The 12,614-nt window shown below is 33.9% G+C and overlaps 1 protein-coding gene across 1 annotated transcript; it reads right to left on the reverse strand.

Moving 5' to 3' along the window:
• Nucleotides 1-616: 616 nt before the first annotated feature.
• LOC130648513 (glutathione hydrolase 1 proenzyme-like) lies at nucleotides 617-12,271 on the reverse strand. Its single transcript, XM_057454568.1, has 9 exons — nucleotides 12,018-12,271; nucleotides 10,360-10,522; nucleotides 6,409-6,637; nucleotides 5,567-5,762; nucleotides 3,305-3,609; nucleotides 2,769-2,923; nucleotides 2,448-2,635; nucleotides 1,770-2,007; nucleotides 617-1,449 (listed from the first exon to the last, which is right to left on the reverse strand). Exons 1-9 carry the CDS (start codon nucleotides 12,029-12,031, stop codon nucleotides 1,186-1,188), a joined length of 1,752 nt encoding a protein of 583 aa, XP_057310551.1. The 5' UTR covers nucleotides 12,032-12,271; the 3' UTR covers nucleotides 617-1,185.
• Between the last annotated feature and the right edge of the window lie 343 nt (nucleotides 12,272-12,614).

Here is a 12,614-nt window from a genome sequence, read left to right on the forward strand (position 1 = left end):
CTTGTTTTTTGGCTCATCCTCGAATCCTTTGGGAAACAGGAGCATGTACGTCTTTATGGCTCACCAATGAGCTGTATGAGCTCACTGAAGGTGATAAGGAAATATAGAAAGTAAAGGTGGACCAATACTCTCATGGACACAGGACAAAAGTTAATTTGTAAGGCTCTAGCAGCCTTGAAGTCACCAAGGGATATTAAACTACTTAAAAAAACGTCGACCCACTTTCCGGCTTGTGGCGACCATATTCAGTGACTGCACGATGGTAGTGGGTATTATAACTCATTCCGAAAAAAATGTAAAACTCGTTCTTTTTATGTCTTGTGAAGAATGGAAGGTTGTAGTAACATTTCGTCTTCTCGATTAGCAGATTTATGGTTTCAGTTGTGGTCTTTCTGTTTAAAGTTAGGTAGTTTAAGTCTGATGACGAATCCCCCGTTGATTTAGGCTTTCTTTTGTTTCGACTACAATTTACTTCCATATGGTAAAGATTTATTACACTTTTTTTGCGCCTAAGAGCGACTTGATTTCATTTTATATGTCCCTGTTATGTATAGTATTTTAGATATTTCTTCAGAATAATCAGGTTTTTGTGGCGTTGAATAAAAAATACCAAAAATACAGTTTGAAATTTAGTTGTCAGTTGTTAAAGAAGATCAAAACATATTGAAGAAAAAGAACATTTATTTCACCTACTAGCTATATTGTTCTGCTAATCAATCAAGCGCTTAACAGACCTGTGTCATCTATTAAAATTCTCACTACTAGAAATTGTTCCGCTGAAATGTTTTCGGTGTTCTATAGAAGTCCTAACTCCCTGGAATACCATAAAAATAATCCATAGAGTCAAAATTTTGCGTTTCACTCTTGATTTTCTGCCACTTTTTATTCAAAACGTTTCCCGAATAAAACTAGACGCGAAAGTCTTAATTTCACGCTTCCTACTTCACCGCGAGACAAGGCTGCACATTGCATTATACAGGCCATAAATGCAATATCAAGTAAAATATTTAAGATTTATAAGACGTGTAATTATTTAAAACTTATAAAAAAATAAAAAATCTGTTTCTCAGTCTCTTATGTCGCTGGTTCGGTGTTTGTGTTATTAATGTAGAATTATAATTAGAATGTTGTGAACATATTTTCTAACTTTCATTAAATATGGTAACATTGTATTCGTGCACGAAATTAATATCCAGCTGCCACACCTTCTTTTCTGGGATCAGATTTCGCGTAAATTTTTCCACCGTCAACATATATACCTTGAACTATAGCATTAAGACTGGATTGTAGAATTCTGTGATTCTTTTTTTTCAATCCCTCCACAATATCGTCGGAGAGGAGGTACCCTTTTTCATTTCGAATGTATTCTGGAAAAAATGCGTGTTGCGGACGAGCATCTTCCACAGCTGAAGTTAGATTGTACGAAAACATCAACTTCTTGATGATAACCTAAAAAAGGAGTTAGAATGTTAAAAAGAAAGTTATGACAGCAAGCAATGCAATTAAAAATTTTTCGATGACTACAACCTAAGATTTAGACACTTCTTATCTCATTATTTCTTCCAGATAAATTCGCTTAACTAAAGACCTCTTTGGAAGGACACTGAGTAATAATATAGCGCTAATTAATAATTCTTTATGCTTTGCCGCAAAACTGCGTGTGGACGCGCTTTAAACTCTTATAACTCAATTTAAATTGTAAGTAGGTTTTATAAATGGAAGTTATGCTTCTTGTATAGAAATATAATTGCTATTTACTAAACTCTTACCCAAGCGGTAGAAAGTGTTATCCTGGTACCTCCTGAACCACCAACCACCATCACAACATTTCCATCTTTATCAACTAAAATTGACGGACAGGTCGATGAAAGAGGTCGCCGTCCAGCACCGGGAGCATTATATAACGGCGTTGGATATTTATCACCGTAAGTGGAGTTTAAGAAAAAATCAGCTAGTTCGTTGTTGTATATAATACCAGTTTTCATTGATCGAAATTTTGCGCCAAACCTAGGAAGGAGGAACTTTAACTATGCTATTCAAGCAATGAAAAAAGTGAGTTTTTACTAAAGTGAAGTATAACATTATTAATATCGATCAAGACATGCGGATAAAAAGTCACGATTGTTTCACTGGATGTGAAAGCTACTTTATTGTATGTTAAAGTAGCAGGTGATACGTAAAAATGCAATGTGACAAAATCAAGTTTTTTAAAAATAAAATTTAAAAAAACTCGAATGCCTGCTGAAAATTCATAAAAACACACACCTAAGCAGACGAATAATTAGTGAGCCATTCGTAAATAATACTTAAGAAGATTATTTATCGTTGTCTTAATTTAAAGGAATCAAGTTAATGGTAAGAATCGCATTTCTTTAAAAATATAAATTGAAATTTCTACAAGCTATATGTATCAAGAGATTAAACAAAATTTAAAAAAAAAGACATACGCAAAATTGATCGTATCCGTAGCTGATACAGCATTTCCATCTTTATCAATCACTGAAACATGTGTAGTACCATCGTCTTCAGTTGTCGTAAAGAATTGATCGTAATAACTATTTTCTTGCGTGGAAGTGTCATTCACTTTCATACGATTCATTTCAGCCTTCGCTAGACTTATTATGTCTTCTTTCATCTGAAATACAACGCACGCGATTATACTTTTATTGAATAGGAGAGTAGAAATTAAAAATGGGCTATATTTGTTTAAGGAATGAAAATAAAAACTTCCACCGCAAAAATATGTAGAAAATCAACTGAATGTTTACTTTATCGAATTCGGTTTTATTTTCAACAGGTACTTTATCGGGGTCACCAAGATGTGGACGTTTCGAATAGCTAAATTTAAAACTTTCCACAATTCTGTGATATGTTAACACTTTCTCATCAACTGTGTCCAGGTATGATGCGTTGAAATTGTAGCCTATGAAAACGTAAGGAAATGCAACCAAACTAATACACTTTGGCACTAGGAAAAAAAAGAAACACCGCAGTTAGTTGCTATTGTCTGTCTCGTATTAATTTTTTCCTATGACCGTAACCATGTTTTATTAGCGGTTACAGGCACAGTTGTTATTTTTTTAACCTCCCGAACAGTTACACAAACCAAGCTGTAACCTGGAGAGTGCAATGAAAGTTGAAAATTGATAGTGTTTTATCTTATTTACTCAGGTAACGAGACTGGATACTCTGATGAATTAAAAGAAATCCCTTTTCTCGTAGTCGCAAACGTTAAAAAGTTTTGTTGTTGTTTTATTTAGCAATGTCATAATACACAACCGATAAATAAATAATAAAATCATACCTTTTACCATATTTAAGATGTGTATTAAAACAGAACCACCTCCTGGTAAAGGAGTTGTATCAAGTGTCAAACCATTCAATGTTGTGGTTATAGGTACTTTCTCTAAAACTTTGTAATTTTTCAAATCCTCCGCCGTCATGTTACCATTATTGTTGTTGACGTCACTTAAAAAGGACTTCGAGATATTTCCTGTGTAAAGATCTTCTGGATTGTCTTTAAGTATTCGGAGTGTATCAGCATATTTCTTGTTAACAATAATATCTCCCGCTTTTTTGAACGTACCATCTTCATTTACTAGAATTTCTCTACAAAAAAACACGGTTCGCCGGGGTTACATATTACGGTTACCATTATGTGTAACTTTGGCCCAAATTTGCAATTCGGTTACTATTTTGAATGAAACTCTAGTTTTAATATAAGAGAGTACGGGAAATAAAAATACAGAGAATGTTTAAAAGATAGCCTCATTTCTTACGCAATGTCATACAAGGAAAGTTTAGCCTAGAGTTCAAGCAGAGGTGATTAGTCTCACTGGACTCGTGTAAAAATTAATTTAGATCGGGAATTTTCGTCTAACTTCTGGAATGAGTTTATATCCTCTTTTTTGTTAATGGTCTACTGATTTGTCGGTATTTGGAGTATACAGGTAACTAATTATAGCTTGCCAGTTATTTATTTCGCGCATGCTTGAATTGATAGCTGAACTTCTACATACCTATTTCTTCACCAAAAATTATTCATTTTAAGATTTATATTTCGGAAGCTTTAAAGAGGTTAGAACTGAGAAACAACAACTTTGGAATGATACTGTAACGTCCTCAAATAACCTTAGTTGCCAAGTTCTTTATTCTTCGTCCTCAAATGATGCAGCTTTTAATAATAGAAACTCAATTTTTGATACTAAATACAGCATCAGTTTACAGGCGTTGAGTTCTTCACGCTTCGATGTTTGCCAACAGTACTTCTTACAGAACGAGCTAAGTGTGGGCGAAGCCTATTTGGCTTTAAAGGTTACCTATATTCACTAGAAATATTTTTATTTTTTTGAAAAGTCTTTATCTGTTCTCGAAATATTTGTCTTAAAAGTTGCGCTAATTGTGCAAAATTACGTCATGAGTTAGCATTGAGCATAATTATGGTAACTAATATTGAAATGTATGTAAAATGTTTAAAACGCGTCAAAGTGAACAGCCGGAAAATTTTATAGCTCTATATCGCTTGTCAGAAGTGTTAAATACAACACTCTCGCAAAGAATACTTATGGCATCATGCATCAATTAGTGAATCTTCTAAAGAACCAATCAAGAATTTTAAAAAAAATATTCAAATTCCTAGACACCCCTTCAAGCTCTTTCATATGCAATTAACTTTATTTTTCGCGGAAGGTAACCTTTAAGCGAGTGTAAATATTTTCTTCTGTAAATAATTTCAGAAATAAATTTTATGTCCGGTTTATCATTGTACACAGGATCTGTTGAGAGATATAAAAGTTTGTGATGAGAGAGACGAATGTGGAATCATATGGATTTGTTGCAACTGTTTTATTGACGTTGCACTTTTCTGTTAAAAACGGAACATAACACAACAAGCTCACAGTTTTTTAGTTTTTGTCCCTTGTCCACCTGATTTAATTAACAAACAAACAAACAAAAACGCGAAAGCCTTGCTTGTTTATGATAGACAGGAAAAAGGGTTGAGAAGTCAGGGATTAGTGACTTAATTGCTTTCAGTTATTATTTTCTTAATCTTGAAATGTCGAGTTTGACAACAAATAATTTTTTTTACAATTCGCATGTTTTTTTACCCGACAAATTTAAGAATATAACTTGATAAACGTTTTTATGGATTTTAAATCAGAAGTTATTATCGTAGAACTTTTCAGACATTGGAGAAATGTTTGGTCTTGGGTACAAAGTGGGTATAGTCCCTGAACTGAAGCAGAGAAATCCTTAGGAGTAAACACTTGCTGCCCAGGGTTCTATGATATATCTATGATATCTATAATATATCTTGATATATTTTCCCCATTGGCAAGTGAAATACTAGTCAAAATAGAGCATGTTAACATGTTAGCAACCAGAAACTAAATCCGAAATTTATGTAAATGCTTCTCTTTCGCTTTTTTAGTCCGCTATGATATTGCTGGCAAAAAGTCGGTTTTGGTTAGAATTTTGACGTAAGTCAAAGCACACTAAGATTTCGAAGCAACTTGCCCAGAAATTTCTGGTACTTCTTTTTAAATATAAATATGTCGTCTCTTACTTCAATCCAGGATCCGCCATGATTGCTTTCTTTGTAGAACTTGATAATTTCGAAGCCATATGCTTTCCGATCGTGATACCTGCTTCAGCCAGCTTGATTGATGGTTCAAATAATTGAGACCAAGGTAATTTTCCATACCTTTCATGAACTAACTTTAAACCTCTAATCTCTCCAGGAACGCCGACTGCTAATCCACCTTAAAATAAAATTCTGAGGGTTGTGCAATATAGCTTTTAGTGTTATAACAACGTCAGATTTTGAAACCAAAAAACATAAAGAAAACGTCGTTTTTGTGGACAAATTTATTCCAGAAGAAACCGCTATTCTAAAAAACAACAAATTTTTCAGTCATATTTTTTTTACAAAGCTTTTGATCCTTAATTTCAATTGTTTGTTGCGATGTTGTCTGATGTATAAGTATCATTAACAGACGATTAAATAGGGTCTCACACAAAGCCCACAAAAAAGGTAAAGTTATATGTGTATACAGAGAGTTTTACAGAACTTGCTGACAAGGGTTATTTCTGTAGTTAAGATTTGAAAGATTTGGACATGCTTACAAAAATACCCGAAAGTTAAAAAAAATTAAGCTGAAAGATCAGTGAAATGGTATGGTATGAAGTTTATGTTACTCAAAAGTGCTAAAATTAAAAGTGTTTTAAACCTGTCGCTCTGAAATTTTTGTTGAAAAGATGCATGCATTAAATATTGCGACTTTTATAAGTTTCAGTTGCCTTCAGGAAAGCTGATTTTTTTAAACAACTTCTTTTGTCACGGTCATTTATCAAGGGTAACCCGGCCACAAAACCGACCTGAATAAAGTTAAATTACTCTGTACATACCTACTTTTGCGGCGTTTTTGTCATGAGCATAAGAGTTTGCATGTAAGCCAGCTGGACCAGTTTCTCTATAGTCAAACACTGTAGTTTTCCTCTTTGCTTTATCGTACAGTGTCATAAAACCTCCACCACTGATACCAGTAGAGTGCAGATTTACCACTCCTACGCAAATTAAACTTGCAATAGCAGCATCTACAGCATGCCCTCCTGCTTTTAACATTTCCAAACCAATCTTGAGAGATATGTTATGTGGCATGCAGGTTGACGTTATGAATTATATACGATTGTTAAAACTAATTGCATTTAATGCATTAGTGAGAGTTTTTTGAACTAATGTTGCGGCTATGATGTGAAGAATAGACAGCAACATTAGAAGAATAAAGGTAGGTTTACATACGACTGCATTTTCCGCTCGAGCGGAAAAATCTCAAGAGTTTTTTCCACAAGCATGTGCAATGAAGTAGAATGACCGCTGACCCGACGTGAAAAGATGCTCCCCAGCTACTCTGAAAAAGTTTAACTCATTCAAATTTTTCAGCGCGTATTTTTCTCAAGCTTTTCGGCCAATGAAATTTGAGAAAAATGTAAACATTGCGTAATCCTTTTAGTGAAATAAATATCAAGATGGCAGAGAGACGTACTTTTGAAAGCTCACAAGGAAAACTTTACTCGATAGGCTCAATTTTATAATCGCTCACAAACTAACGAAGCCAGTATAGCAGAAGAAGGAGATATAGTGAACGAGGATGTACAGAGACGAAGCAACGACTTTGTAACCAGAGGTTAAAATTTGATAAATTTACGAACAGGATCAATCAGGATACAACAACAGAATCAACAGTCATCACGACAAGATGAGAATGATATTGTAACTGACTTCTCACAAGTATCAGGAGAAAACACTGTGGCCAATTATGACGTTGAAATCTTCATAAACGAGATGGAAGGTTTCCCATGCTTATAGAATACTTCAACCAGGTCACACCATGACCAAAACATGAGAAAGACAGCATGGCAACAACTGGCAACAAAGTTTGGAAAACCAGGTTAGAGTATTATCGTACATTGAACACTCGATATAAACCCTAAGCAGACACAGAACAATTTATCAACAATTATTGCATTAGGTTAGCTAGCTATATTTTTAAATGCTGTTTTTCAATCAAACTATCTAGATACACTTAAAGATTTATTTATTTTAGTTGAATTCCTGAAATCGCAGTGGAAAAACCTGCGTGATAACCTAAAGCGATGCTTGGTAAGGCGTGCAGAATTGACACGATCTGGTGCAACAGCACATACATTGCCGAAATGTAAATATTTCTCACAGTTGCAGTTCGTACAAGACAAAGTCACGAATAAAGAGACTTCTAGTAATGTTTCTATGTCCCCACCTTCACCAATCACAAGTGATGGCATGATGACCCCTAGTTCAAGCCTTTCGTAAAATGATGAAGAAGAAAACTTGGATAGTACTAGTAGCTGCATTGAACCTATTCCAAAGAAGACCCCGCGTACAAGCTGCAACTGAAATGGACATTCAATTTTTAAAAACATTGGAGGACATAAATTCAACGACTAGGGCTGCCCTACTTCCAAACGATGCAGAAGACGACGAAGATATGCTTTTTGCCAAAAGTATTGTGCCAACATTAAGAAAATTAGCAGCTCGAAAGAATAAAATTGCTAAGCTTAAAATTCAAACATTGCTGTTTGAGCTGGAGTTTGATGAAAAGAAAATCTTTTTTTTAACATATATTTTTATAGTATTTTCAACATTTTTACTTGTATATGTATTACACACTTTTTAGATAATAGAAGTTACATTATTGTAAATATTTTTATAAAAGAGAGTTACCTTCTTGTGTTATATGTTGATTCTTTAATTGGCTTTTCTCTCCTTACTTCAGACATGTCTAAAAATAACTTTAAAAATAATTTAAGAGCAAAGATGTCGATTTTTTAGGAATCACTAAACCAAAAAGCATAATCGTTATAAAAAGTGTGTATCTAGTGGCATATTTCAAAAAAAATATATAGTTATATATTTCCATATTTTTTTTCTTGTATATAGTTATATATAGTTGCAAATAATTTTGTTGGTTTGCACTTGGGTCTATCGTTCTGGATACATAGTCCCACTGCCAACCTACAGCTCCTTCTTGTGTGGTAAAATAATCTTTATAATCCTCGCGCACATCCTTAGCATTTTTTGTATAGTTGTTTGATCGCGTAGTACCAATAGGTAAAAAGCCAGTATATCCATTGGTTTCATTCCTCCAGTTTCCAAGCTGTCAGTCCGCGCCATTTTCAGTATCCACAAATCCTGGTGGACAGTACCTGCACTCACCATGGTTTTCTTGGCTTTTCATTAAAAAGTTGTGTAGAGCAACTACTGCTTTTGTTATTAAATTCACAGTTTCAGCCTGTGCAATAATGGGACGTCTAAAAATGCGAAACCTTGCTACTGATATGCCAAAACAATTTTCAATTATTCTTCTGGCCCTTGATAAACGGTAGTTAAATATTTTTTTTTAATGCAAGAATCCACACGAGCGAATGGTTTTAGCATATGTGGTTTTAATTGAAAGGCATCATCAGCCACAAAAACATATGGATATAGCTTATTTCCTGCATCTTTTATTTTGGCTGGGGGTGGTCTATTAATTGAGTTTGTTTCTATGGCCTGGCCAATTTTGCTGTTTTTTGTTTTGCTCCATCTCTTTGAAGCCCAGCATCACCAATGTCTATCAACGTAAATTTGTAACGTGCATTGCACACAGCAAGCAACACTATGCTATGTAATTAAAGTAGTCTGAACCACTTCGGGCTGGTGCTGGCATTACTACATGTTTGCCATCCATTGCCCCTAAACAATGTGGAAAGTTCCATCGGTCTTTGAATCTCTTTCCACTTGCTTTCTGTGTCAGGAACATCTAATAATCCATGACTCTGCAATTGATCCCATATTGCTTCGCACGTTTCGCGTATAATGCGACAGACAGTTGGAGGGCTGACTCTATAGCTACTTCCAATTGTAATGTGAGCATCTCCTGTAGTTAAATACCACAATGTAATGCATAAACGCTCGCTAGGACTTGTAACATCCCTGATTTTAGATGACTTGACGATGACAGGGGCTATCCAAGAGAGTAGCTGTTCAAATCTTACTGGTGTCATTCGAAACGATTTAAAGAAATATTCACTATCAAAAAAGAATAAATCTTTGACTAAAACATTGTACAACCCTTTGGTCCTTCTTTCCTGAAAAAGTCTCCTTATCCACATTCTTTTCTGTTTATGTTTTTAAAGTTCTGCTTCTTTTTACACGGTGCCACATAAAGTTATAATTAATTTTTAATTTTGTAATAAAACATATCTTCTGTTTACGGTAGCCATTTTAATCTGAATAAGCACGTTTTCTCTTAAGCGGAAAATTAATTTCCATTCACGTCAATCCCGAGAGAAAAAAGCTCGCGAGCTTTTTCCGCTCAAGCGGAAAATGCAGTCGTATGGAAACCTAACTAAAAAGTATATACCAAATGCAAAAGGTTTTGTTTACTCATAACCTATAATGCGTTTTTTTTCATAGATCAACAATTCATCAAGTTGCAAGAGAGGAACTTGAACGTTTCATTCATTTGAAAATACAAAGAATTAAAGTAATTTCTAACTAAGTATAAACCAAAGAATGATTAAAGATTAAATATATATTTAAAAGATATTGAACATCCATTTGTTTAATTTTTCGTTGTTGTTTATTACCGCATGTCCTCTTTCTAGTGCCCTTCCCTCTTTAAAGACACAGGCCCGTTTAACAGTTTATGCTGATTTGCATACCGTTTGGTTAATATGAAATTCAGTGACACGTGTAAAAACAAGTAAAGTATTGAATTCTTTTTTTATGTTAAAATACTTCTTATAGGGTTATTGAAGTTTAGAAATAAAACCTACATCTGAACAGTTTTTAGCATCTGTTGCGACAGCACCATTTGTGTAATAGTCCTTTACAGCAGCATAATTGTTTCCATCGCCGTCGTCATCTTTGCTTAGTGTGACGCCTAAAGTGATGGCGACAGCTACGACGACAATGACAACCACTAGCGCGATTATGATACTATAAGTAAATTTGAGAACAGTTTCAAAGATCAGCAGCGAAAATGCTTGTTTTTGTGCTTTTTGACACGTGACGTAATCTGGTAAAAACTCTGATAAGTTTTATCACCATTGCTCAATTCAAAGTTTATTGGTCAAATAACGGATTTCCTGAATAAGAATCAACTAGCCAAGGAAAAAGACATCAGAGATTTGCCCGTCGCTATCAAGCAAGACAGTTAACTTTGAACTTGGTGCCACAAGGAATTACATAGCGTTTTATACGTATTTTGATCTTGGTAAATTCACTTAACACCCAAATTTCGAGACGTTTGTGGGTATAAACATTTCGTTGCTCGGATGTGCTCAAGAATGCCGCTGGCAGATCTTAAAAGCTGGCCAGAAAGGAATGCGTCATAAAATTGAGGAGATTTGACGGTAATTTCTTTCATAAACTTTTTCGTTACGTAGTGTATTGGTTTGTACTTGACCATTTTGTGAGCGACATGTGTTCTCATTATTAAGAAATGGCAAGCAACACAAAAGATTAAAAATGTGTTTGAGTTTGTGAACCACTGCTTTATGAAGCAGAATCAATGAAAAAAATTTTGTACTTAATTTCTTTTTCAAAACGAAATTGGGATAGTTACTTTTTCTCAAAATGAAAGAAAATCCAGTTTTAAAAAAATTAAGATCACTGAAATGTTGACAAGCCAAACCGACTGAACACAAAATAATAAGAAAATTTATCAAATTTAGTTTGTTATTTATTGCCTTAAACCCGAGAAAAATGTGCGAAACAAAATAATAATTCAAACTGATAGTGCAAAAATAAAGTTTACGTTTTTTTATCTTGTTTAACAAGATGGTTTTGACCACAACACTCTACAACTTATAATTTCCGTACCGCTACGCTAGACTCGTAATGTTTCTTGATACACTAGTCTTTTGTGTTAAAAACGGCGAAAAAGAGTATTTTAAACTTCTACAGGCTTAAAGGCTGTAGAAGAAGTTTTTTTAACAACTAGGAAAGCAAGAAACAAATAAAACTCAAAAACGATTTTAAACATTTTATTTTTATAAAACATAAAAATCAATAGACACAACTATTTATTGTTTAGTTACCTACGAGTTTCGGCTAGTTTAAAACTTCTTATAAAGAAAACAAATATCTTCATAGAACTTTGAATAGAAATAAAACATCGTCAATGTTCGGAAAATTTGTATTGGCAAATGAAAATCTGGCTCCATAACCAACTAAACAGAAAATAATGTTTCAAAATTATTTATTTAAAAAAAAATGTTTTTGTATCTTGTTCAACTAGATTTTTTGGCCTACAACACAAACCTACTATTGGTCTCCGTATCACTATACTCAAGAATTATACCGATTCGTAGTTCACCAGTCTCGGTGGTATAAAGAGACACAAACATGGAGCCTATTTCAAAGTCTTAGCAGCTTAAAGCCGTGGAACAAATAATCAAAAAAATATATAGCATGAATAAACAAAACTCACTGCTTCTTTTCCATTTTTACTATGTTTACACACTTCTGCTTCTGTCTGCCAGAAAAAAAGAGATGACTATCTTGGTTAACGTTTAAAGAATGTGCTGATCAAAACAAACCTAGCAACGACTCGCTTTCCCAACCGTTAACTTATATTAATATTTTCTACATATTGAATTTGTGAATACAATGAAAATAAAATAAATAGAGAAACAAAATTCCAGCTGGGTTTAACACATCATTGTAAATCCATTAAGATAACCTTTTAGTATGGCATCTTTTTATTTTTAATACATTAATGATGAGTGCGTCACGTGCACATCCGGTAGTACACACAGATATTTTTATTAAATTTTATTTTTGTTTATGTTTTGTTTTTACATGTCAAACGGTGTAATGTACTTGCGGAAAAAGTAAAGCTGTTAGTCAATATAAATGGAAGAAAATTTAATCGCTTTAAAATGGCCTTGAATATTTTAGGTGTTTTCCATGTCAACAGAAACATGTCACCAGAAAAGGCACTTTTAATAAATTTTAATAAATAAAAGGGGGCATGTTCACCACACTGCCTACTGTCTCCTAACGGTGCCGCACTATCCTTATTTTT

The sequence above is a fragment of the Hydractinia symbiolongicarpus genome, chromosome 1, assembly GCF_029227915.1.
Source record: "Hydractinia symbiolongicarpus strain clone_291-10 chromosome 1, HSymV2.1, whole genome shotgun sequence".
Lineage (NCBI taxonomy): Eukaryota > Metazoa > Cnidaria > Hydrozoa > Anthoathecata > Hydractiniidae > Hydractinia > Hydractinia symbiolongicarpus.